We start from the raw sequence: 27,421 nt of genomic DNA, 5'->3' as shown, positions 1-27,421 counted from the left end.
GGATTGCGATACAGGGCCATGATTTTGGCTATAAAAGGGTCCCCTAGACCCCTACCCCAAGCTTTTTAAGAGAATAATATATGGCGTGCCAGGAAACTCTATGGAATGCTTTCTCAGCATCCAACGAGAGTATCTAATTACAAATTTTTAACTGCATCTAGCCCAGGCAATACTTTGCGCCTAGTAGCAGTGTCTGCTAGTCAGCGGAGTAGCCACCGCCTGTAGATCTAATTACAAATTTTTAACTGCATCTAGCCCAGGAAATACTTTGGACCTAGTAGCAGTGTCTGCTAGTCAGCGGATTATCCCACCTATTAAGCAAGCTACACCACCTGTAGTTTGGACACTTCATTTTTTCAAAGGAAATGCTTCGGGCCCCCGGGACACTCAGTGAAGAGCATCGGGGAGGCACCCCAAGGCACATGGGCTGGGACTGGCGGTAGGACGCCTTGCGGTGCACCGCCAAGCTCGATCCTTAGAAAAGCTTTTTAACTGCAGCAGCTTTAGTGGACGCTACTGGAGCTGGAATTCCCGCAGCTGACTTTCCCTCCAATAGATCCTTGTAAAAGGATTTAAAGTGTACTCATTCAAATTACAGAGACAATTTAAATTAAAAAGCTTACACCTGCCTCCACCGCAGGGTGGCTCGCTCGACCCACCAGCGGACAGGCACCAGTATTGGGAGAGGGGGGCTGGCCGTCAGGGTCCACCGCAGCTCTGGCACAAACCCGGTGACACGGAGGTCGCACGGGCAGGAACGGACTGGCCGTGTCAGCTTCACACTTTTTTGGTTTTAGAAGGGCATGACATGCCTATATCTGTGTCTCCCCATCCTTTTACTCCTCCACCTCTTTTCTTTTCGCATGACTATATGTACTTGTCACTTTTCCATGTGTTAGTTGAATCTTCTGAGCAGTTTGTCAGGTTTTGGACACCTTTGAAGGTGTTTTCTGTGTGTTTTTGTTTGCCTGCCATTGGTTTTAACGGTGTTCGACGAACAGTTCGGGTGTTCGACGAACCGAACCAAACTCGAACACTACAGGGGTGGCTCAACTCTAGTAATAACTATGGAACGCTTCAACGGATCCCACTGATTTTAAGATTGCTTTTTCGTGACATATTGTACTTCATGATAGTGGTAATGTTTCTTTGATATGACTTGCATTTACATGTGTAAAAAACTGAAATTTGGCAATTTTCAAACTTTGAATTTCCATGCCCTTAAATCAGAGGAATATGTCACACAAAATAGTTAATAAATAACATTTCCTACATGTCTACATTACATCAGAACAATTTTGGAACCAAAAGTTCCAAGTTACGAGGGTCAGTCAATAAGTAAAGCCTCCTATTTTTTTTCTCCTTAAATAAGGTAGTTATGTTAAATATTCGAATTTGGCACAATTCCTCAAACCTTCTTCTCCAATCCACAGCAATTGCAACTTCCTGCACCAACAGGTGGCAGGACTGTATCAGTTTGCAAAATGGCTGACATCGATGTTCGTATTAGACAACGTTCTGTGATTGAATTCTTGCATGCAGAAGGTGAAACGCCCATTCGAATTCATGAGAGACTGAAAAATGTGTACGGTGATGCAACAGTGGATGTCAGTATTGTTAGACGATGGGTTTGTCGCTTTAACACAGCTGAAGGGCCATCACCGTTGGCTGACAAAATGCGGAGTGGCAGGCCAGTAACCGCAGTGACTCCAAGCAACATTCAGCGAGTCGATAACATCATTCGTGGTGACCGCCGGGTGACTGCAGATGAATTGTTTGCCATTATCTGCCTCAGTAAAGGCAGTGTGATGAAAATTATTGGACAACTGGGATACAGAAAAGTTTGAGCACGGTGGGTCCCAAGAATGCTTTTTACCATGCTGGAATACATGCCCTTGTTAAACGGTGGACCAAGACTGTGGAAATGGATGGAGATTATATTGAAAAGTGACAAATTAATCGTTAATGTTGTGGTTTTCAACCTACGTAATTGCATTTCAATTTCTTGCCAATTAAAAGGAGAAAAAAAATAGGAGGCATTACTTATTGACTGACCCTCGTATAAGGGTTAAAAGTTGACCAGCGATTTCTCATTTTTCCAACAAAATTTACAAAACCATTTTTTTTTTTTTAGGGACCACATCACATTTGAAGTGACTTTGAGGGATCTATATGACAGAAAATACCAAAAAGTGACACCATTCTAAAAACTGCACCACTGAAGGTGCTCAAAACCACATTCAAGAAGCTTATTAATCCTTCACGTGCGTCACAGGAACTGAAGCAACGTGGAAGGAAAAAATGAACATTTAACTTTTTTTTCACAAAATGTTTACTTCAGACCCAATTTTTTTAATTTTCAAAAGGGTAACGAGGGAAAATGGACCCCAAAATTTGTTGTGCAATTCCTCCTGAGTAAGCCGATACCCCATATATGGGGGAAAACCACTGTTTGGGCGCACGGCAGGGTTTGGAAGGGAAGGAGTACCATTTGACTTTTTGAATGTAAAATGTGCCTGAATAATTAGCAGATGCCATGTCGCGTTTGGGGAGCCCCTGATGTGCCTAAACAGTGGAAACCCCACACAAGTGACACCATTTTGGAAACTAGACCCCTTAGGGAACTTATATAGATGTGTGGTGAACCCCTTGAACCCCCCCAGGTGCTTCACAGAAGTTTATAACATTGAGCAGTAAAACAAAAATTTTCACATTTTTCCCACAAAAATGTTTTTCAGCCCCCAATTTTGCGTTTTTATAAGGGTAACAGGAGAAATTGCCCCATAACATTTGTGGTGTAATTTCTCCTGAGTAAGCCGATGCTCCATATGTGGGGAAAAAAACATTGGGAGCACGGCAGGGTTCGGAAGGGAAGGAGCGCCATTTGACATTTTGAATGTAAAATTTGCTTGAATAATTAGCGGACACCATGTTGCACTTGAAGAGCCCCTGAAGTGCCTAAACAGTGGAAACCCCACACAAGTGACACCATTTTGGAAACTAGACCCATTAGGGAACTTATCTAGAGGTGTGGTGAGCACCATGAACTGCCAGGTGCTTCACAAGTTTATAACGTGAAGCCGTGAAATTAAGAAATCTAATTTTTTTTTCCCACAAAAATGTATTTTAGCCCCAATTTTTTTTATTTTCACAAGGGTAACAGGAAAAAATGGACCCCAAAATTTTTTGTGTAATTGCTCCTGAGTATGGACATGCCTTATATGTAAACACTATTGTTTGGGCGCATGGCACGGCTCAGAAAGGAAGGAGTGACGTTTTGGAACGTAGACTTTGATGGAATGGTGGGCGGGTGTCATGTCTCGTTTGGAGAGCCCCTGATGTGCCTAAACAGTGGAAAACCCCAACAAGTTACCCCATTTTGGAAACTACACCCCTCAAGCATTTTATCCAGGGGTATAGTAAGCATTTCGAACCCACAGGTACTACACAGAGAATTTGATAACATTAGGTCGTCACCCTGAAAATTTTCATTTTTTTTTCACGAAAATGTAGTTTTAGCCCCAAATTTGTAATTTTTGCAATGGATAATAGAAGAAAATGGACCCCATAATTTGTTTTGCTATTTCTCCTGAACACGATGATGCCCCTTATGTCATCAGAAATTACTGTTAGGCCACACGTCAGGGCTGAGAATGAAGGAACACTAATTGGCGTTTGGAGCATAGATTTTGGTAGAATAGTTTGTGGGCGACATTTGCGGAGCCCCAAAGGTGCCAGAACAGGAGAAAAACCCCAAAAGTGACCCCATTGTAGAAATTACACATCGCAATGAATTCATTTAATGTTGCAGTGACTATTATGTAACATCCACGCCAGGCTTTATTCTTATGCCAGTTTAGTGCCCAATGCATTGTGCCCCCATACATTTCTACTGATGAGAAACACTCCATGCATTAAGTGCTCTCCCCGTTACAATAATGCCAAACATGTGGCCGCTAACTGCTGTTTAGGCACAGTCGGGCTCAGAAGGAGGGGGCATTTGGATTTTGAGAGTGCAGAATTCACTGGATTTTATTTGAGGGGGTGGGAGTCGTCGCTTTTCCAGAGTCTTTGTTCTACCAGTAATGTGGGACCCGCTATAGTCCCAGTGACACATAACAGACCTGAGATGGGATTGGTTTTGTGTGGGATAAATTAGGGGTTTTACTGGTAACATTTTGGGGTACATCATTTTCGACTGCTTCCAGAATTATTATTATTATTTATTTATATAGCGTCATTGACAGAATAAGGCTCCAGCCACATTCTTGTGCTCTACGCTAAGCACTTACGTTGGAGTTTCTGTGTAAATACCACAAAAATGCGATTCAGACAACAAAACCCCCAAAGGAACCACCCACCACAAGGAGGCAGATGCAGACACTTTGGAGTCCGTTTGACGTCTGCTCTGGTGATCTCCATCTTTTTAGGCGCACACAGATCTGTTGTCATCCACACTTGTGCGCTAAAAAGCCTAAAATGATGGTACGCTGCTGGAACAGAGACCAGTCCAAAGGGACTCCATCGGCCTCATAAGCGAGTGGCTGCATCTGGGTTTTTTGCCTGAATTGCGGTTTCGGTGAATTTACACGGAGACCCCAATGTAAGCGCTCAGCGGAGAGGGCAGGATAAATGTGAGCCGAGCCTTATTCCGATTTTTTTGGAGGTAGAATGAAGAAATAGATAGCAGTACCAGAATAGTTCTTATTTTTATTTCTTCACGGTTCACCTTGCGGTTTAAGTGATTAGGCGGATTTATTCTTCGGGTTGGTGCGATTACAGCGATACCAGATTTATATGTTTTTTTTTTTAGGTTTTGTTGCTATTGTGGCGCCCCTGCGGGTTCAGTCGCCACAGAGGTACTGCATCTCACCCAGAGGTGTGGTATCTCACTCTCAGGTAAGGAAGGAGTACTGCCCGGGACACTAACACCTGCATCCAACACTACACTACTCCAGACCAGCAGGAGGGGCAAGATGCGCTGCTCCTCTGCTGAGCCCTGTCCCTGGCTGGAGTTGGGGGAACCAAAGTAGGGGGAACCATGTAGTGGGTGTGGGTGGAGGAAGCAGGTTAGGGGAGCACTTGAGAAGGAGGATATAAAAAGGGGAAGCCATCTTGTGAGAGGTGGTCAGTCAGATAAGTTCAGTCAGAGGAAGAGAATGTGTGGAGCAGGAGCTCTGCTCAGGAGGAGGGCCTAGTGAGAGAGGCTCAGGACAGAAAGAAGAGAGGAGAGGAGCAGGAAGGAAGGCTCCAGTAAAGCAGAAAGGATCCCAGGGGTACGGGCAGTGCTGGAGGCCACCCGTACGCCCGAATCTACCAGGCGGTGGAGGGATTGAGCCGCAGAAGGGGACCGGCCCCTAAACTAGCAGAGTTCTTCAAGCCTCAACTAGGTAACCGGAGGGTGCAGCATTTCAGGTGCTGCAGCCAAAAGCCACATCTAACACACCAAAAAGGTGGCCATAGAGGACCCAGGGGACAGAGAAGACATCGCCCGACAAGGTCCGCGGTCACTGGCTTGGGACACTGGGTGTGAGGTGCAGGGAGACGGCCAGAAGGAACACACAGAAGGGGTCCCGTTATGTACTCCGGAGGTACCTGCGTGTTTGCTGAACCCCTCCCTGAGTAAGCACAGGACAACGTGGGAAGTTACTCTGGCCCCGGTAACTTGGAGTCTAAAACGCTGAAGACTGCACCCCACTGTCTCTGCGAATTATTACTGCGCCATCATCCCCTGCACTACACTGCACAGCAACATCTATAACATCACCAATTCCTGCCCTGGAGCTAAGCTCTGCCTGTGGAGAGCTGAACCAACTCTGCTGCACTAACATCAGCTCCAGAGGACCTGCTCCGCAGCGGCGGCTCCCTTTTGTCGCATACCACAGGTGGCATCACAAACTTTATATAACAACTATAAATCCCCTGTAAATATCCCCTTTTATTGACCGCTCTGGGTCACGGACCGGGCCACCGCCACTGTGACATCTCGCCTAGCAACGACCGGCCCGGCACCGAGCACCCCACGGCCCAGGGGGCGTGTCATACTATCACACAGTAAAAATGCTTTTTTTTTTTTTTTTATAAAAAAACACCAAGGTTACTTACCGGTAGCCGGTTTTTCCTGAACCCATGACAGCACACCTTGAGAGGGATCCGCTCCACCAAGGACAGGAAACCGTCTGAACTAAAAGGGCGGTACCTCTCCCTCACTTCAGTTGGAATACAGAGCATTGAGAGGACCTCTAGACACATAACCAACACCTACAATATATATATACATATAATCACCCAAAACGTAAAGTGCTCACCAGGGTGTGAGAAAGAGACAGGGGGGGTGGGGGGTGGGGGGGGGGGACTGCGGGTGCTGTCATGGGTTCAGGAAAAACCGCCTACCGGTAAGTAACCTGGGTGTTTTCCCCTCACCCATGACAGCACACCTTGAGAGAATTTTGGAGAATATGAGCACCCTAGGGAGGGACCACCGCTTGAAGTACCCTTCTCCCAAAGGAAAGTTCGGAGACGGATAGATCCAACCGACAGTGCTTGTAGAAAGTGGATGGTGCAGACCAAGTAGCAGCTTTACATATCTGGTCAATTGAGACATCGGCTCTCTCTGCCTAGGAGGTCGCTACAGCTCTGGTGGAATGAGTTTTAATACCGTCAGGTGCCGGAACACCTGTAGATATGCAAGCTAGACAAATGGCCTCCCTAAGCCACCTAGAAATAGTTCCCTTTGACACCCCGTGGCCTTTCCTACTCCCCTGAAAGGCCAGAAACAAGGAGTAGCCCTTCCTCCACTGACTTGTCATGTCTATGTACTGAAGTAAAGCCCTTCTAACATCTAGATTGTGGAATCTAACCTCCCCGGGTATTTTTTGGTTACTGCAGAATGAGGGAAGCACAATCTCTTGATTACAGTGGAATCTGGAAACTAATTTCGGAAGGTAAGCTAGATCTGTACGTAGGACGACCCAGTCATCATGAATTTGGGTGTATGGGAGATCAACAGAAGGAGCCTGCAGGTCACTCACCCTACGGGCCGATGTTAGGGCCACTAGGAGAATGGTTTTGAGGGTGAGGAACTTTGGAGAGATAACCTGCAGGGGTTCAAATGGGTCGCCAGAGAGAGCGCTTAAAACCAAATTCAGGTCCCAGGGAGGAACTCTGAGAGCCCGAACTGGCTTAGCTCTGAAACAGGATTTAATTAATCTAGAGACCCACATGTTCCCCGCCAGATTGCAATTATACAGCGCCCCTAGGGCGGACACCTGAACTTTAAGTGTTCCCGTAGCTAACCCCAGGTCACATCCCTTCTGTAAAAACTGTAGGACATCTTTAATTGGAGGTTTATCCGACAATGAGGAATCTATAAAATCCAGGAATTTTCCCCAGATTCTGCTATAAATCTTAGTTGTTATCGGCTTCCTACTACCCAATAGGGTGGAAACTAGGGCTGGTGAAAACCCTCTATAGCTCAGTAACAACCTCTCAAATTCCAAGCCGCCAGATGGAAACTTTTGGCTTGTGCATGGAACATCGGCCCCTGGATGAGAAGGTCCGGCCTGTCCGGCAGGACCCAGGGATCCGAGACCGACATTAGGCGAAGCAGGGAGAACCAGGGTCTTTTTGGCCAAAAGGGGGCTATCACAATTATTCTTGCCCCCTCCTCCCGAATTTTCCTCACAACTGCCGGGATCATTACTATCGGTGGAAAAGAGTAGGCCTTCCTGAACTTCCAGAGTATCTGGAGAGCGTCTACAGCATAGGGATTCTCTGTTGGATCTAGTGAACAGAATCTCTCTACCTTCCTGTTCACCCTGGTGGAGAACAAATCTATGTCCGGTGACCCCCATAGTTGGATAATCTGTTGGAAGACCATCGGGTTTAGAGCCCACTCTCCTTGTCTTAAAAGTGTGGCTACTGAGGAAATCTGCCTTTGAATTTTCTACCCCCGGATGTAAAGAGCACTGAGGGATGGGAGATGCTGTTCTGCTAGTTGCAGGATTCCGTTTGCCACTACCATAAGGGTGATTTATATAAGCTACTGTCATCAGATTGAAGGACCTGATTTGGACATCGTGACCCTGTATGTGGGGAAGGAAGCTATCAGGGATTTCTCCACTACAAAAGCTCTTCTAGGTTCGATGATGTCCCTATTTCATGACGTAGCCAGAGCCCCTGAACCAAGAGATCTGCTAGATGACCCCCCCCAGCCGGAGCCACTTGCATCTGTTGTAATTGTATGGTCGACTGGTCTGGACCACTGCAAGCCTGAGGTCAGATTCTCCCTGTTTGTCCACCATGAGAGGGAGCCTACCGTCTCCAAGGAAAGAGACAGTCTTTTTTCTAAATGTCCGTTGAAGGATTTTTGCGCTGACAGGACCTCCCACTGAAGAAGCCTCATATGACCTTGGGCCTATTTGACTGCTGGGAGACAGGAAGTCATGGAGCCCAGTTGGGACATTGCTCCTCTCAGGGACATTACTGGAGACCTTATGGCCCTTAAGACCAAGCGGATTATTTTGCAAACCTTGTCTTCCGGGAGAAAGCAGGATTGGAGTTGGGAATTTAGGGTCAAGCCCAGAAAGATCTGAGTCCTTGAGGGGGATAGTTTTGATTTTTGAATATTTATTAACCATCCTAGCTGATGTAAGGCTGTCCTGACCTCTAAAAGTTGAGTGGAATAGTGGTCCTCCGATTTCCCTATTACCAGAAAGTCGCCCAAGTAGGGAACAATCACCACGTTTTTGATTTGGAGAAAAGCTGTCACCTCCGCTATAACCTTTGTAAACACTCTCGGTGCTATCGAGAGTCCAAAAGGTAGGGCAGTAAATTGGAAATGCCTCAATTCCCCTTGGATGAATAGGGCTACCCTTAGGTATTTCTGGTAGTCTGGATGGATTGGGACGTGATAATAGGCATCTTTTAGGTCGATAAATGCCATGCCATGAAACAATTGTGGTGTAGGAGTTTTACTGCCGAGTTCACTGATTCCATCTTGAAAGTCTGGTTCTCTATCAGCTGATTTAGACTTTTGAGGTTGATAATGGTCTTTAAGGACCCATTTGGTTTTTTTTTTATCACAAATAGGGGGGAATAAAATCCCCTTCCCCATTGTGAATTCAGAACTTCGTGAAGTACCTGCTTGTTGACTAAATCTAGCACTTCCGACTAAGGCCATCTGCTTCTCCCTGGACTTTTTCCTGGAGGTGATCATGAAGGCTCGGTGAGGGACCAGACTGAAGCGTATCTTTACGCCATTCTTTATGATACTCAACACCCAGGGATTTGAAGTAATGGCTTCCCAAGCTGGGATAAAATGGGAAAGCCTTCCCCCGACCTCTAGCCCTGCGTCATTGGGTTTTTTTTTGGTACTGGAGGATGGCCCCCCAATCATGTAACCAGAGTCTTTTTTAGATCTGGGCTCCCATCTTTTCCTTTCTCCTGGAGTGCGACCCTGGTTAAATCTTTTCCTCCAAAAGTAGGACCTTTTTGTGTCCCCCCTGTGAACCCTGGAAAACCTCTCTTCCTGTCGCCAGCCTTCTCCAAAAGCTCGTCCAGTTTTTGGCCAAACAAGAATTTACCATCACAAGGAAGGGAACATAGTTTATGTTTAGACTGCAGGTCTCCTGGGCAACCCTTGAGCCACAGGGCTCGTCTGGCAGCGTTAGATAAGTTAGCAGACCTGGCAGCGAGTTTAACCGAATCCGCTGAGGAGTATGCAAGGAAAGTGGACGCTGCTTGTAGTAAAGGTAGATTGGAGAGGATTTTATCTCTGGATATCTTTTTATCCTTGAGCTGGTCTTCTAATTGTTGAAGCCACACCATGAGTGACCTAGCGACACAAGTGCCTGCTACCGCTGGTTTCAGGCCCCCTGCTGCCGCTTCCCAGGTGTGACGCAGGAAGGAATCTGCCTTCTTATCTAGAGCATCTTTTAGACTGCCCGAATGTTCCAGGGGTGGGGCCGATTTTTTGGTCAGGCAACAGACCCGTCAACTTTAGGAATTTTATTCCAGGACCCAGAGACACTATCATCGAAGGGGTACCTTCTTTTAGAGGATGAGGGCAACACTCCCGATTTCTCAGGCTTCCTCCATTCCCGGTCTATAAGGGTCTGAATTTGAGGATTCACTGGAAAGGAGTGTCTCTTTTTTTCCTCCAGGCCTGCGAACATAATGTCTTCCAGGGACCTGGCTGCCTTCTCCTCCCTCAACCCCATGGTAGATCTGACCGCTGTGACCAACTTGTCAGTACCCTCAATAGGGAAACAGGGCCTACCACTGTCTGATGTAGAGGATGATGAATCACTGAGGCATAGATCCTCTGACTGGGAGGATGAATCATAGTCGGAGGAGATATCCTTATGGGATCTCTTTTTCCCCTTAAGTAAGCCTTTCAGGGAATCTTGAACCTCTGTAAGAATTACGGACCTCAAATTAGAAGCAAAATGCGGGGTGCTCTCTGCTATGGTTTGGTTAATACAGCTAGCACAAAGCTGTTTCTGCCAATCTATGGAAAGGGGGACTTGGCATAAGGCGCAAACCCTGTGCTTCTGTTTGGCGCTACTCTTCTTCATAAGGAATGAAGCACATAATAACTTTCCATTACTATTAAGTGACATTCAAGAAGATCACTCACCCCTGAAGTAACAAATGGGTACCGGATTTGGAGGCTGTGGCGGGACATAAGATGAATCCCTTCTGGATGGCCCTGAAGTGTCCAACACCTTACTTCTCCTGCTGCCGCTATGGTTGCTGGAGCGGCTCTCCGTGCGAGAGACGCCCGACTGCTTCTTCCGCTGGCGTTGTTGAGATGGAGGGGTCAGTTGCTGCTGCTCCTGGCTTGCCATAGCTCCTATACCTCAAGCACGAGCATAGGCAGCGTTTGACCAGGACAAACCCCCCCACCTTAAATAGGGCACATCCGGAACCTCCTCCAGTTCAGGTGTCCTCCCCCCTCCTGACGCCCGCCGGCCGAGGTTTGAAAAGCCGGCCGGCAAGCGCTTACAGGGTGCAGCCATGATGGATTGAGTGGCGCCCCCCGACGTCATCGGGCATTCCTCTCCCAGCATGCACAGCACCGTGACGTCAGGCGCGTCACACCCGGAAGACGCCGCTCCCTGCGTGCGGCCAGCCAGGAGCCTGCGGCAGGGAGAGGACAGCGCAGCGGTCTGCGGGGAACCCTCCTCGCAGCCTGCGCACGCTCGGACACGGCTCCAGGGAACCGCGGACGGCGCTTCTGGAACCGGTGCACAGGCTGGTGCCCGCTCTTCCACACCGGAACAGGCCAGGTAAGTATGGACATCTTCTTCAGACAGGTTCCCATCAAGGACAGGAAACAAACTGAAGTGAGGGAGAGGTACCGCCCTTTTATTTCAAACGGTTTCCTGTTCTTGGTGGGGCAGATCCCCCTCAAGGTGAGTGAGGGGAAAAAGTAGTTATTTTCGTTGCCATAATCTGAGAGCTGTAACTTTTTTATTTTTTGGTGAACAGGGCTGTATGATAGCTTATTTTTTGCGGGACAAGTTGCAGATTTTTTTGGTACCATTTTGGGGCACATAGTAATTTTTGATCGCTGTTTATGCAGATTTTTTAGACACAGAATGAACAAAGACCAGCAATTCAGCTATTGTTTTTTGCGCAATTCGCCGTGTGGTAAAAGTGATAAGACCGATTTGTTTGTCAGGTCGGTACGATTACAGCGATACCAGATTTATATATTTTTTTTATGCTTTGCTATTTTTACAGACTAAAAACAGTATTTTCCAAAAAAATATTAGGGACTGCTTGGCGTTTTTATTTATATAATAAATCAGAATGATGAAAAAGCTTAATTTTTGGTGTATTTTTATTTTTTTTACGGCATTCGCCAAACTGACTAAATAACACAACAGTTTTTGAGAGGCGAAACGGATTTGTGTGCACTTGGTTAAAAGGTAAAAAAAAAACAACACAAAGTCCCACTGTGGGACATGTGTAATTGTCACATTTATTGCCGATTTCATACTCTGCAGTACCTCTGTGCTGCAGTGTATTGAGACCTGTCAGTGAGTCACTGACTGTGCCTGTGAAATCCAGCTTATTGCTTGATCTCACAGGCCACCGTACCCTGGTATCATCACATGATCTCAGAGTACCATGATAACCATCGGGACCCGTGATTCTCATTGCGGGGGTCCAATGGATACAAAGGGGGTCTTGCAACCCCTTTGTAACAACTTAAATACCGCTCTCACGATTGACAGCGGTATTTAAGGAGTTGATCGGCCCTGATACCGGCCGCTATTTACTTATTCCACAGCGATGCATTTTAAAGTCGCTGTGGAATAAGTACCCTTAATGGTCGTTAAGGGGTTAAAAAAAAGGATTGGTATCACCGTAATCATACTAACCAGCAGAATCATGTTACCAGGTTATTATTACCACAAATGAACGCCATAAACACTGTAAAACATTGCACTGTAGGGAGGGATGCTATTTCCATTTTGGCCTCAGCAGGAAAGCTAGGATCAGCCCCTCTTCTGTCCTACATGTCAGTATCACATTGCAGTCACCAACAAAATGCTGCTGCATTATGATTTTAAAGTTTATCCTTCCCCCATTGTTTTGCAAATACCTAAAAAAGGTGGAGTGGTGTTATACACGTTAGCAGATCTTTCCCTCATTTACAGTAGTCATAATGCGAGCTAGCATTACACTTTGATTACAGGTTAAATAACAGCAGCCCCTAGTACAGAAAAGTTGAAAATATCAACACTTTAAACCTTTTTTCATATTTTACACCATTAAAAAATATTTTAAATATATATATATTTTTTTTATAAAGAATCACTTCAGCGTTTTTTTTTTTTTTAGCTCAGCGCTAGAGTGGTGCTACTAATCCAAGTTCCCTTGACCCCAGTATTATACTTACCAACCGCCGTCTTCAGCTGTTCCTGGCGCCGCTCCGGTCCTGCGACGCCATCGTGTGACTGCAAATTCTGACTGACCAGAAGTCAGAGCTAACAGTTACAATCGCTAAATGTAAGTCTATGAGATGTTCGTTCTGGCTGTCGTAGACTTACATTGAGCTGTGACTTCCAGATCGTCCAGCAAACACTGGAGCGATCTGGCAGGTCACAACCTGCAGAAGACTGACCAGAGCGGCACCAATAACAGATGAAAACAGCGACTGGTAAGTGTGGTACTAGGGTCAGGGAACTTAAATTAGTTGCACTGCAATAAAAAAATGACTGGTGTGGTGCTTTAAATTAAAACATTAATACTTAACATTTTTATATTGTTTTACATTTTCTTTTTGACAACGCATTCCCTTTAAGCCACTGAGCTATGATTGATATTGTGGGAATAATCCTTTAAGTCCAAACAGGACCAACATATACTTCTACAAATATAGATAATAAAAAATAAAGCAAATCAGACAGGCTGATTTGCTTTCCCCTGACAGCCCTTTCTGTCTCAGATTGCCAGGGGAAAGCACTGTATTAATATAACTATAGCCTAAGATCAAAACTTCTAGTGTCATTAAAATGTAAAAAGAAGAAAAAAAAAAAAAGAACCACACACACGTATCAGGTATCACCAAATCTAAATGGTTCGCTAGGGATCATTTTAACATGATTTTCTTTTTAAGGAGGACCTAAAAAGTAAAATGAGTTTTCTTCCACTGTATCCACACAAGCTAATTCTATAGACATCCTTTTCTCTTACAAGAAGAACTACATTATTCAATCAGTAAATTCACTGGTATAGCAGAACCACTTACATCCATATGGTGGTGTCCATATTGCCATCCCCGGTCTTCCCCGCGGTGATACATTTCTTCTGAACTGTGCCAGTGTGCCCTTAACAAAAAATAAAATATGCCATTATGTATACTTTATAACCAAACAAGCAATTTTAGTACCCATCTGGAAATGTGGGTAAAATAGAGGGAAAACTCATTTAACCCAATAACATCCTGCAAGGATTCATGGGCAAAATTTCTTTGAATTACAGAATATTTATTCGTAGTGTAACTACATAGGTTTTAGCAATTCAGGTCAGAACTTCACTTTTAAGTTCAGACAAAGAATTTATACAAACGGCAGACAGTAATTTAAAACTGTGCTAATCATTATTAGATAATGTTTTGTCTTACTGAAATTGTTAGATTGAATCCTTGCGAATCCATTCACGTGTGTTAGCAGGACTAGGATAAAGAAAATCTGAAGTAACCAATTTTCCTCGATTCAACTATTAGATACCACTAAATTATTAAAGAGGTTGTCCAGGACTATTTTAATTTTTTTTTTACTGTGGGCTTCAAAATTAAAAGGCCGGTAGCTGGTAACAGAGCAGACACCGATTGTTCCTGCCGGCGATTCAGCTGCTTCAAGTCATCAGAGCAGCTCTTCTTCTTCCGCTCTGCTCTGTTGCTGGGGCGTGACTGCCGGCGTCATTCTGATTAACAGCTGACTCCTCACAGTTAGGGCTCTTTCACACGCCAGTATCTCCGGTACGAGTGGTAACAGTTTCCACATGTACTGGAGACACTGACACATGCAGACCCATTTAGATGAATGGGTCGGTGCACATCTCAGTGTGTTTTCACGGACCGTGTGTCCGTGTGCTCCACATGGAGACAAGTCTGTTTTTTTGCGGATAAAAGGTCCGCAAAAGTGTCTCACGCTGAACACACGGATGACATTCATGTATAATCAGGGTGACACGGACCGGCGCCTGTGAATCAGCGCTACAGTTAGGGCTGTTCCCAAGCGCAGGGCGCTGAATGCTGCCCTCATCATGGTTCCCTGCCAGCGCTGCGATCAGCACCAGCAGGGACCATGATGAGGGTAGTGGTAGTCTGATCCCGCAGTGTCCCCACCTGTAAAAATAAGAATAAAATAATAAAATCCAAGTACTCACCTCTCCTAGGAGTCTCCCGCTGTAATCCATGCGACCCCTGCTGCAGAGGAATCGGGGAGAATGAACTGCTCCGGATTTGCACTCAGTGAGTGACAGGACACCGCTCCTGAGCTGCAGCTCCGGAGCGGCTCATTCTCCCGACTCCTCTGCAGCAGCGGCCGCTTGGATTACAGCGGGGAACACCTAGGAGAGGTGAGTACATAGATTTTATTATTTTATTCTTATTTTTAGAGGTGGGGACACTACGGGAGCAGGCTACTAGTACCCTCATCACTGTCCCTTCTGATGCTGATCGCAGCGCCGGCAGGGAACCATGATGAGGGCAGCGTTCAGCACTGGCGTTTGGGAACAGCGCTAACTGTAGTGCCGATTCCCAGGCGCCGTCCGTGTGATCCTAATGCAGCAATGGATATCTCGGGTACTGTTTCTTTACAGTACCGGAAATATCCGGACGTCTGAAAACAGTCTTAGGCAGAGGGAAGCCAGCTGTCAATCAGCATGATGTTGAAAGTCATGTCCCATCAACAGAGCAGAGCAGGAGATTGCCCACTGCTCCTCCAATGTAACGTCAGCATAAGCCGCTGAATAGCCAACAGGAGTGGTCTGTGACTGTTCTGTGCCAGCAGAGATTGGCGCCAGGCACAATAGGCAGGTAGTTAGCAACTACCTACCTGTAAGTTCTTAAGCCCATACTAAAAAATTATATAGTGCTGGATAACCCCTTTAAATTAGCATGCTTCATTGTCAATATTAATGCATAGCACATTGCTGTTTTTTGATCACTCTGCCACCCGTAAGGCTAAGTGCCCACGATGCAGAAATGCTTCATATTTTTTCTGCATCTCCCTGGCAGGAAAAACGCATGCGAATTTTACATGCGTTTTTCCTGCCAGGTAGAAGCGTTTGTCAAGCGTTTTTGCATGCATTTCTGCTTGCGGGTTTATCAAGCGCTTTTCAAAGCGATTTTATCATCACTTGGAAAAGTGCTTGACAACTTGGTCACACTATATAAATCCATGCAACCAGTTAAAAAAATAAAAATGGTAAAAAATATAAAAAAAACCTGTTAGACTCACCTTCTGATGGCCCGCGGTCTTCTCACCGGTGCGTCCGGTCTCTTGTACGGCTCGAAGGGTGTAAAAGGACCTTCCATGACGTCATTTAGTCATGTGACAGGTCACGTGACCGCCGACGTCAGCGGTCGCGTGACCTGTCACATGACGTCATGGAAGGTCCTTTTACACCATTGCGAGCCACCGGGGAGCCAGGACGCACCATAGAGGAGACCGGGGGCCATCAGAAGGTAAGTATAATGTATATTTTTTATTTTAAAAATTCTTTTTTTTTTTAACAGGTACTATGGTACCCGGAAATCACTGACTGAGGAGGAATAGCAATAATTAAAAAATGATACTTTATTATAAATATTAAAATATGATGAACAAAACCACCGTACTAAATGCAGTCTATCCTGTATGTCCCCTCTTTTATCACACGGGTCATACTCAGGATATTAATATTCCCTAAAACCAATCACCCAATGTGTAATAACTGATGTCTAGACTACTCTCAATATATCTCTATCCTAAATTGCCAACCCTTAGACGAATATAAGTCATTTCCACAGGAGGAACATGGGATTATTATTGCACTTTGTCCTCTGCAGAATATCAGACTATAGACTCCTTCTTATCCTGTATATAGTCGGGGTTATATGAAAAAGGAGAGGTTTAAATTATTTCCACAGGGGGAGCATAGAATTATTATTGCACTTTGCCCTCTGCAAAATATCAGACTCTAGACTCCTTCTCATCCTATATATAGTCGGGGTTATATGAGACAGGAGAAATATTAATTATTTCCATAGGGGGAGCATATGATTATTATTGCACTTTGCCCTCTGCAGAAAATATAGACCCCTTCTCATCTTGTGTATTGTCGTTTTTTATACGAAAAAGGACGGATCCCCCCCCCCCTCTAATCTTTTTTTATAAACTACAATCCACTAATAGATGATACAGATAACACGATTCTATCTAGATTGTGATCTTGTCTAAAAGCAATTGGTATGCGATATCAGTTTACTGCTTGTAAATTTCTGTTGAATCACAGATGACTCAATGACAGCTCTACATCTACATAGGACACAGCTCTTTTTGTTTCACTTACAGACCTAATGAATCGTCTGTCATTACACTGTCCCTTTAAGACTTGCTGCCCCGTTATTTATAACTCAGGGTATCACAGCAGCCTCTTAGCATGTACGTCCCGTGAGCCATCAGAAGGTAAATATAATATTTATTTTATTCTTTTTTTTTACAGGTACTATGGTACCCGGTCTGGAGGAGAGACTCCTCTTCTCCAGACCCGGGTACCATCCGCACATTGAATCGCTTAATATCCGCATGTGCTCATGTAGTCATGCGGATATTAAGCGATTCAATGCAAGTCAATGGCGGCAATTACACTGCGTGTCCGCAAAATTAATGGACATGCAGCGGATTTTTCCATAATGACAAACCGCAGCGGTAATTTCATTGGGGACCATGGGACGCGCATTACCAAGCGTTTAAGAGTTTTCGCTGCGGAAATTCTGCTGCAAAAACACTTGAAAAACGCATAGTGGGCATGCAGCCTAAATCGGGAAAAAAAAGTTAGAACAGAAGTGTTATGTCCTCCAAAATGGTACACATAAAATCTTAAACTCATCCTGAAAAAATAATAATCCTCCACACAGCCCTTTTGACGGAAGAATAAAAAGTTACAGCTCTCAGAATGTGGTGATGCAAAAATAAATTATTATTTTTCAAAAAGTGTATATATAATGTCATTATTTATCCCTGGCACCATGGTGATCATACTGACCCAAAGAATAAAATTCTTGTATCACTTTTACCGAAGGGTGAACAGCATTAAAAAAATTAAGACATTTCAGTTTCCAAAAATCAGAATAAAAAAAATCTTATGTTCTCCCAAATACACTGTGTGCAGAATTATTAGGCAAGTTGTATTTTAGAGGATTATTTTTATTATTGATCAACAACTATGTTCTCAATCAACCCAAAAGACTCATAAATATCCAAGCTTAATATTTTTGGAAGTTGGAGTGGGCTTTTTTTCCGATTTGGCTATCTTAGGAGGATATCTGTTTGTGCAGGTAACTATTACTGTGCCGAATTATTAGACAACTTAATAAAAACCAAATATAATCCCATCTCACTTGTTTATTTTCACCAGGTAAACCAATATCAGTGCACAAAATTTAGAAATAAACATTTCTGACATGCAAAAACCCAAAAAATTAGTGATGAATATAGCCACCTTTCTTTAAGATGACACTCAACAGCCTTCCATCCATAGATTCTGTCAGTTGCTTGATCTGTTTTCAATCAACATTACGTGCAGCAGCCACCACAGCCTCCCAGACACTGTTCCGAGAGGTGTACTGTTTTCCCTCCCTGTAGATCTTACATTTTATGATGGACCACAGGTTCTCTATGGGGTTCAGATCAGGTGAACAAGGGGGCCATGTCATTATTTTTTCTTCTTTTAGACCTTTACTGGCCAGCCACGCTGTGGAGTAGTTGGATGCATGTGATGGAGCATTGTCCTGCATGAAAATCATGTTTTTCTTGAACGATACCGACTTCTTCCTGTACCACTGCTTGAAGAAGTTGTCTTCCAGAAACTGGCAGTAGGTCTGGGAGTTGAGCTTCACTCCATCCTCAACCCGAAAAGGTCCCACAAGTTCATCTTTGATGATACCAGCACATACCAGTACCCCACCTCCACCTTGCTGGCGTCTGAGTCGGAGTGGAGCTCTCTGCCCTTTACTGATCCAGCCTCTGGCCCATCCATCTGGCCCATCAAGAGTCACTCTCATTTCATCAGTCCATAAAACCTTTGAAAAATCAGTCTTAAGATATTTCTTGTCCCATTCTTGACGTTTTATCTTATGTTTCTTATTCAAAGGTGGTCGTTTTTCAGCCTTCCTTACCTTGGCCATGTCCCTGAGTATCGCACACCTTGTGCATTTTGATACTCCAGTAACGTTGCAGCTCTGAAATATGGCAAAACTGGTGGCGAATGGCATCTTGGCAGCTTCATGCTTGATTTTCCTCAATTCATAGGCAGTTAGTTTGCGCCTTTTTTGGCCAACACGCTTCTTGCGACCCTGTTGTCTATTTGCCATGAAACGCTTGATGGTTTGATGGTCACGCTTCAAAAGTTTGGAAATTTCAAGACTGCTGCATCCCTCTGGAAGACATCTCACAATTTTGGACTTTTCAGAGCCTGTCAAATCTCTCTTCTGACCCATTTTGCCAAAGGAAAGGAAGTTGCCTAATAATTAAGCACACCTTATATAGGGTGTTGAAGTCATTAGTTAACACCCCTCCTCATTACAGGGATGCACATCATCAGATTTACTTAATTGGTAGTTGGTTCTCAAGCCTATGCAGCTTGGAGTAGGACAACATGTATAAAAAATATCATGCGATCAAAATACTCATTTGCCTAATAATTCTGCACGCGGTGTATAATGACACCAATAAGAATTTCAACATTTTAAATGAAAGGGAGAATTATCAGTCTGAGACATGTAACGACTGACAGGTTGTGCTCTAGTGATCTAAATGTCTCATACTGGTAACAGCTCCTTTCATGTAATATATATAATTGTCTTATCCCGTCTGTCTGTCCTTCAGTCCAGGAAATCCCGCGTCGCTGATTGGTCCGGCCGCGGCCAATCAGCGACACACCCACACCCACCAGTCATCTGAAAACTGTGACGTATGGGCAGAACACAACAGCCCAATACAAAATTGAATAGCTACTACTGACAATTGTTGTGGTGTCGGACCCACACTAGTCTCATATTAAGATAGGTCATCAATTGTTAAAACACCACTCGAGCATTTTCTTATTTTTATTTCAGTGCTGGAGTGGTGCTACTAATCTAAGTACCCTGACCCTAGTCTTATACTTACCAGGTGCTGTCTTCAGTTCTTCCTGGCGCTGCTCCGGTCCTGCGCCGTCATCTTGTGTCCACAACATGTGACTGACCGGAAGTCAGAGGTAACGGTCACAAGCTTTCAATATAAGTCTAGACTTACAGTGAGTTGTGACTTTCAGCTCACCCAGCAAACACTGGAGTGGTACTTTAAGTCTTGTACACCTTAAATTATGCCGCTTGTGTCTCCAGAAGCGGAAGCTGGGCACTATGTATTGGACACTCAAATGGAATATTTGCAATTTTCACCGGGCTATAGCCACTGCGCACCAAATGATGAAATATGCCAGTGAGGCTCATATAGTCACCGCACCTGAAAGAAGAATTCCCTGAGTAAATTTGCAAGATGGATTCACTTTTTGGGGATTTCTGCAGTTTTGGCACTTTAGATCTCTGCATATAGCACCCACAAAGTACCCCAGGAAAATCTGTTCCCCAAAAGCCAAATGGCGCTCTTCTCTTCAAAGCACGGGTTTGGGTTCAAACCGTAGTGTATGACCAGTACAGGGTACTGCCATACATGGGAGAAATATCAATAATCATTTATGGTGTACTTTTTTTTCCTATTAGCCATGATAAAAATGAAACATTTTGGGCCAATTCTACTCATTATTGTAACAAATGTAATTTTTCATTTTCTCATAGCCCAATGGTAAAAAAAATCTTAATCACTTGTGAAATAAAAATGCTCACTACATCTCCTACATGAATTCCATGAGTGGTGTAGCTGGGCTTTTCTGATGTTTGGCACCTGGGGGAATTTGCAAGTGGCCACCGCAAATTATTACTGCCAAATCTATGCTCCAAAAGCCAAATGGTGGTCCTTCTCTTCTGAGCCCTGCCTTGTGTCCATACTGTCGGACTTGTGAGAAATATTATAATTTAGGGGGTACTTTTTCTTATTAGGGTAAAAATGAAACTTTTAGAGCTTAAACTACTAATTGTAACAAAAAGCAATTTTATTTCACATAGCCAATGGTAAAGAAATCAGTGAAACAACCGTAGAGTAAAAATGCTCATTATACCACTATGAATTGTATGAGGGGTGCAATATCCAAAATGGTGTCACTTTGAGGGTTTTCTGCTGTTCTGGCACTTTGAAGACTCTGCAAGTGGTGCTCACAAATAATTCCAGTCAAATGTAAATTCTAAAAGCCAAATAGTGTTTCTTCTTTTCAAATCCCGCCACGTGTAAGAACAATAGCTTTCAACCAAATATAATGTATTGTGCCATTCGGCGGAAATGGCCCTTCAACTGTAATTCTCCCTATTAATCTTTGTGAAAATGAAAATTTGGGGGCTAAAGCAACATTTTTTTTGTGAAAGAAAAATAATTCTGAGAAACACCTGTTGACTCCAAAAAGGACACTACACCCCTCGATTAATTTCTTGAGGGGTCTAGATTTCCAAAATGGATTGACTCATGAGGGGAGATGAATACTGCTATTTTTCTACCTCATGGGCTCTGTAAATGCGACATGGCATCTGCAATTTACTCCAGCTAAAATAGTGCTCCAAAAGTCAAATGTAAATACACTGCTCAAAAAAATAAAGGGAACACTCAAATAACACATCCTAGATCTGAATGAATGAAATATTCTCATTGAATACTTTGTTCTGTACAAAGTTGAATGTGCTGACAACAAAATCACACACAAATCATCAATGGAAATCAAATTTATGAACCAATGGAGGCCTGGATTTGGAGTCACCCCCAAAATTAAAGTGGAAAAACACACTACAGGCTGATCCAACTTTGATGTAATGTCCTTAAAACAAGTCAAAATGAGGCCAAGTATTGTGTGTGGCCTCCACGTGCCTGTATGACCTCCCTACAACGCCTGGGCATGCTCCTGATGAGGTTGCGGATGGTCTCCTGTGGGATCTCCTCCCAGACCAGGACTAAAGAATCCGCCAACTCCTGGACAGTCTGTGGTGCAACGTGACGTTGGTGGATGGAGCGAGACATGATGTCCCAGATGTGCGCAATCAGATTCAGGTCTGGTGAACGGGGAGCTCAGTCCATAGCTTCAATGCCTTCATCTTGCAGTAACTGCTGACACACTCCAGCCGCATGATGTCTGGCATTGTCCTGCATTAGGAGGAACCCAGGGCCAACCGCACCAGCATATGGTCTCACAAGGGGTCTGAGGATCTCATCTCGGTACCCAACAGCAGTCAGGCTACCTGTGGTGAGCACATGGAGGGCTGTGTGGCCCTCCAAAGAAATGCCACCCCACACCATTACTGACCCACTGCCAAACCGGTCATGCTGAAGGATGCTGCAGGCAGCAAATCACTTTCCACGGCATCTCCACAATCGGTCATGTCTGCCACACGTGCTCAGTGTGAACCTGCTTTCATCTGTGAAGAGCACAGGGCGCCAGTGGCGACTTTGCCAATCCTGGTGTTCTGTGGCAAATGCCAAGCGTCCTGCACGGTGTTGGGCTGAGAGCACAACCCCCATCTGTGGACGTCGGGCCCTCATACCACCCTCATGGAGTCGGTTTCTAACCGTTCGTACAGACACATGCACATTTGTGGCCTGCTGGAGGTCATTTTGCAGGGCTCTGGCAGTGCCCCTCCTGTTCCTCCTTGCACAATGGCAGAGGTAGCGGTCCTGCTGCTGGGTTGTTGCCCTCCTACGGCCCCCTCCACTTCTCCTGGTAGCGCCTCCAGGCTCTGGACACTACGCTGACAGACACAGCAAACCTTCTTGCCACAGCTCGCGTTGATGTGCCATCCTGGATGACCTGCACTACCTGAGCAACTTCGGTGGGTTGTAGAGTCCATCTCATGCTACCACGAGTGTGAAAGCACAACCAACATTCAAAAGTGACCAAAACCATCAGCCAGAAAGCATTGGTACTGAGATGTGGTCTGTGGTCCCCACCTGCAGAACCACTCCTTTATTGAGGGTGTCTTGATAATTGCCAATAATTTCCATCTATTGACTATTCCATTTGCACAACAGCATGTGAAATTGATTGTAAATCAGTGTTGCTTCCTAAGTGGACAGTTTGATTTCACAGAAGTTTGATTTCTTGGAGTTATATTCTGTTTAAGTGTTCCCTTTATTTTTTTGAGAAGTATATTTTTTACCCCTTTCTGTTCTTCGGATATAGGTCAAAGATGAAACATCCTATTAATTTCTTCTAATGCCACCAAGAGGCTGGAGCTGTGGAAAAAAATACAGACATTATATGAACAGAGGGAACAAAGAAGACACATACTAACCAGCATATGTATCTACATGTACAAAGCTTAGAAACAAACACGATCTGATTATCATCTTTCAAAAAATGTTTAAATATATGGTAATAACATTTTTTTGAAACGTGAACATTCTAAAATTAGTGAATGTTAAATACACTGCTCAAAAAATAAAGGAAACACTTAAACAACAGAATATAACTCCAAGTAAATAAAACTTCTGTGAAATCAAACTGTCCACTTAGGAAGCAACACTGATTGACAATCAATTTCACATGCTGTTGTGCAAATGGAATAGACAATAGATGGAAATTATTGGCAATTATCAAGACACACTCAATAAAGGAGTGGTTCTGCAGGTGGGGACCACAGACCACATCTCAGTACCAATGCTTTCTGGCTGATGTTTTTGTCACTTTTGAATGTTGGTTGTGCTTTCACACTCGTGGTAGCATGAGACGGACTCTACAACCCACAGAAGTTGCACAGGTAGTGCAGCTCATCCAGGATGGCACATCAATGCGAGCTGTGGTAAGAAGGTTTGCTGTGTCAGTCAGCGTAGTGTCCAGAGGCTGGAGGCTCTACCAGGAGACAGGCCAGTACACCAGGAGACGTGGAGGGGGCCGTAGGAGGGCAACAACCCAGCAGCAGGACCGCTACCACTGCCTTTGTTCAATGAGGAACAGGAGGAGCACTGCCAGAGCCCTGCAAAATGACCTCCAGCAAGCCACAAATGTGCATGTGTCTGCACAAATGGTTAGAAACAGACTCCATGAGGGTGGTATGAGGGCCCGACGTCCACAGATGGGGGTTGTGCTCACAGTCAAACACCATGCAGGATGCTTGGCATTTGCCACAGAACACCAGGATTGGCAAAGTCATCACTGGTGCCCTGTGCTCTTCACAGATGAAAGCAGGTTCACACTGAGCACATGTGACAGACGTGACAGATTCTGGAGATGCCGTGGAGAGCGATCTGCTGCCTGCAACATCCTTCAGCATGACCGGTTTGGCAGTGGGTCAGTAATGGTGTGGAGTGGCATTTCTTTGGAGGGTTGCACAGCCCTCCATGTGCTCGCCAGAGGTAGCCTGACTGCCATTAGGTGACGAGATGAGATCCTTGTGAGACCATATGCTGGTGCGGTGGACCCTGGGTTCCTCCTAATGCAGGAGAATGCCAGACATCATGCAGCTGGAGTGTGTCAGCAGTTCCTGCAAGATGAAGGCATTGAAGCTATGGACTGGCCCGCCCGTTCCCCAAACCTGAATCCGATGGAGCACATCTGGGACATCATGTCTCGCTCCATCCACCAACGTCACTTTGCACCACAGACTGTCCAGGAGTTGGCGGATGCTTTAGTCCAGGTCTGGGAGGAGATCCCACAGGAGACCATCCGCGACCTCATCAGGAGCATGCCCAGGCGTTGTAGGGAGGTCATACAGGCACGTGGAGGCCACACACAATACTGAGCCTCATTTTGACTTGTTTTAAGGACATTACATCAAAGTTGGATCAGCCTGTAGTGTTTTTCCACTTTAATTTTGGGGGTGACTCCAAATCCAGGCCTCCATTGGTTCATAAATTTGATTTCCATTGATGATTTTTGTGTGATTTTGTTGTCAGCACATTCAACTTTGTACAGAACTAAGTATTCAATGAGAATTCTTCATTCATTCAGATCTAGGATATGTTATTTGAGTGTTCCCTTTATTTTTTTGAGCAGTGTATATTTTCAATGAAAATAGTTCTAAAGAAAGAAATTCTGCAATAACAAGACCATATACAACTATATTGATGGAAAATAGGAATCTGTGTGTGTATTTAGAGACTCCTCAATCTAGCTGAGCGGGAAGATGATAGCATGCACATGTCATCCTATTCACCTCGTGACTGGCACCCCTATTTAAGACTGGTCTTCTCTAAAAAGTTAAACAAGTTTTTTTTCCGGTTTAGCAGATATTTTAATTGCCTGATCAGTGGGTATCAGTGTCATGAAACACACCAAATCACTGAATAGAACCCCTGCTGAGCTGCGCACAGTATGGGAGTCTACTGAGCCGGACTGAAGTTCTGGGATGCAGCTCTGTCAAAACTATAGTGGTCTATTAATTTCAATACGGGATGGATCTGCAGTACTTGGCAGTGGACACTCTAGAAACGATGGAGTTGCTGTGCTCCTGCAGCATCAGCCGATCTGCGGGGTTGCAAGGCGTCACACCCCCAATCAGCTATTGATTGCCTATTCTAAGGGTAGGTCATCAATAAAAAAAAAAAGTAGTGGACAACCTCTTTAAAGGGAATCTGATAATAGGATCAACCTTCCAAAGCAGTCTATATGAGCATGCAGGTCATAGAAAGTGGAATAAAATTATATTCTGATTTCTTATTCCAGAGAAATCCATGTTTTCCTTATATGTAAATAAGCTATAAGCTATTAATATCTATGGGTCGGATAAGGATTAGCATGAGAATCTGCCTCCAGACCCTAAGTTAAATGAAAGGGGATGTTACAGGGTGAGACAACTAATTAACGCTGGACAGGAGAACTGAACTTTTTCTCCTTATGAACATATAAACATTGCTGTATTGCAACACTGCCTGTGACATGGAAGCTGAAGCACTGAGAGAACCTGCAGATGTGTCCGGTATAATCACACACAGCTCTGCAGTGAGATCAGAGCGGCCATTGCATATCACACTGGTAACGCCCCCTTTTATTAAAAATAATCTCTGAGATGTGGAGTCTCATGCAGATCAGTATCCTCCCCATAGCCTGCAACAGGTCATTTACATAACAGTAAAACGTGGATATCTCTGGAATAAGACATCAGATAGCAGAACTCAAAGTATCAATTTATTCCGCTTCCTATGATGTGCATGCCCATATAGACAGCTTAGGAGAGTTGATCCTACTGACAGATTCCCTTTAAAAAGTAAGCATAGATTTAATTTCTTTCATAAATAAAATAGTGAGCGTAAGAAACCTTTTAATACATCTTATTAGAGAAATCTGCTTCTTTCACCTCCTGGACTGATCATGAATTCTCAATTCAAGGGTAAAATCTGTCTTCAGTGAACACAGATTTTATGATTACGGAGATAGAAAATGCCAGTTGCTGCTCATAAGATTCTATGGTGAACTTGCAGCAGAATTTCCACCTGAAAAGATTTAAATGTATTTTTTAATTGAATTGTACAGATTATGAATGACATTAAAGAAGTTGTACATTACTTGGACAACCCCTTCTCATACCCCATACTCACCTCCTGTGCTGGCGCCATTCCAGTGGTTTCGGCACTCGCGTTCCCGGGTCTGTCGTGCTGTTATGACACGTGAGCCCAGCACCCAATCCGCGCTAGTGTCACTGGCCCCACCTTCGAACAAATAGATCATCAAGCGAAAGTCAGGGCTGCAGCTGCTCTCTCACTTCCTCTTGATGTTCAATTTGAGCAAAAGCAGAGACAGTGATGCCAGCACTGATTAGGAACCAGGCTCACGTGTCATAAACAACCCCACGAGAGCCCCGGAAACGCGAGTGCCGACACCGCTGGAACAGCGCCGGCACGGGAGGGAAGTATAAGCTTTTTTATTTTAATGGCATTTTAACGTTTAGATCAAGAAGGGGTTGTCCTAGTAGTGGAGTGTTCACAATAAGCAGTAGTTACTACCCATCAAAAGTGCCGCAAGCAAGGACATCCAGTGAATTGAAAACCGCAGTATTGGCAATTTTTATGAACTGCCCTACAATAGGGACATGCTGGTTTTGTACACATGAACTCTTCAACAAATCACTGGCTTCAGGGCGTTGCATTTCAACTGTGCTATCTTTGCTATTGAGGCCACTGAGTGGCTGCAGCAGTCACGTGTTTATCAGCACGCCATAAGTGCAGAAACCTTTGTTGCAGTTGATTTTTTTTTATGGGGACAATAGTGCTAATTGCAGGTGTGAGCCCATCAGTCGCAGCCTGTCTTAGTCATGTGAAGGTCTGGTTCGTTTCTGTTTGACAGAAACCAGGATGAAGTTCTGAACAAAGATTAACAACACTCAAGATCTGCTGTTTGTCGTCTAGACATAACAATATGACTTTAATTAAAGGTGTTTCCCATAACCTATTGCCTCTCCATTGTGGCTTTCGGCTATAGTTGTGATTCTGCACGTCCACCCAGTGTTTTCTCTGCGACTCCACACTACAAGTCCCAAGATGTATTGTGCTTAGCTTCTTTTCAGAGCATTTGCCACTTCCCTATATGTGTTCTGTGTTCTGGCCGTGGACATAACTATCCCTTA

At 44.5% G+C, this 27,421-nt stretch overlaps 1 protein-coding gene across 1 annotated transcript in view; it reads right to left on the bottom strand.

The window, feature by feature from the left end:
* Positions 1 to 27,421, bottom strand: part of LOC141222972 (uncharacterized) — a 143,484-nt gene that overhangs the window by 52,085 nt on the left and 63,978 nt on the right. Inside the window, exon 2 of the mRNA XM_073666743.1 lies at positions 13,766 to 13,844. Within this exon, the coding sequence (XP_073522844.1) occupies positions 13,766 to 13,819 (54 nt within the window). The 5' untranslated portion in view covers positions 13,820 to 13,844. The remainder of the gene's footprint in view (positions 1 to 13,765; positions 13,845 to 27,421) is intronic.

This window comes from Phyllobates terribilis, unplaced genomic scaffold (assembly GCF_046119375.1).
Source record: "Phyllobates terribilis strain yellow unplaced genomic scaffold, ASM4611937v1 Scaffold_2__4_contigs__length_985480577, whole genome shotgun sequence".
NCBI lineage: Eukaryota > Metazoa > Chordata > Amphibia > Anura > Dendrobatidae > Phyllobates > Phyllobates terribilis.
The sequence above is the reverse complement of the archived record's forward strand: the minus strand, read 5'-3'. Positions and strand labels throughout refer to the sequence as shown.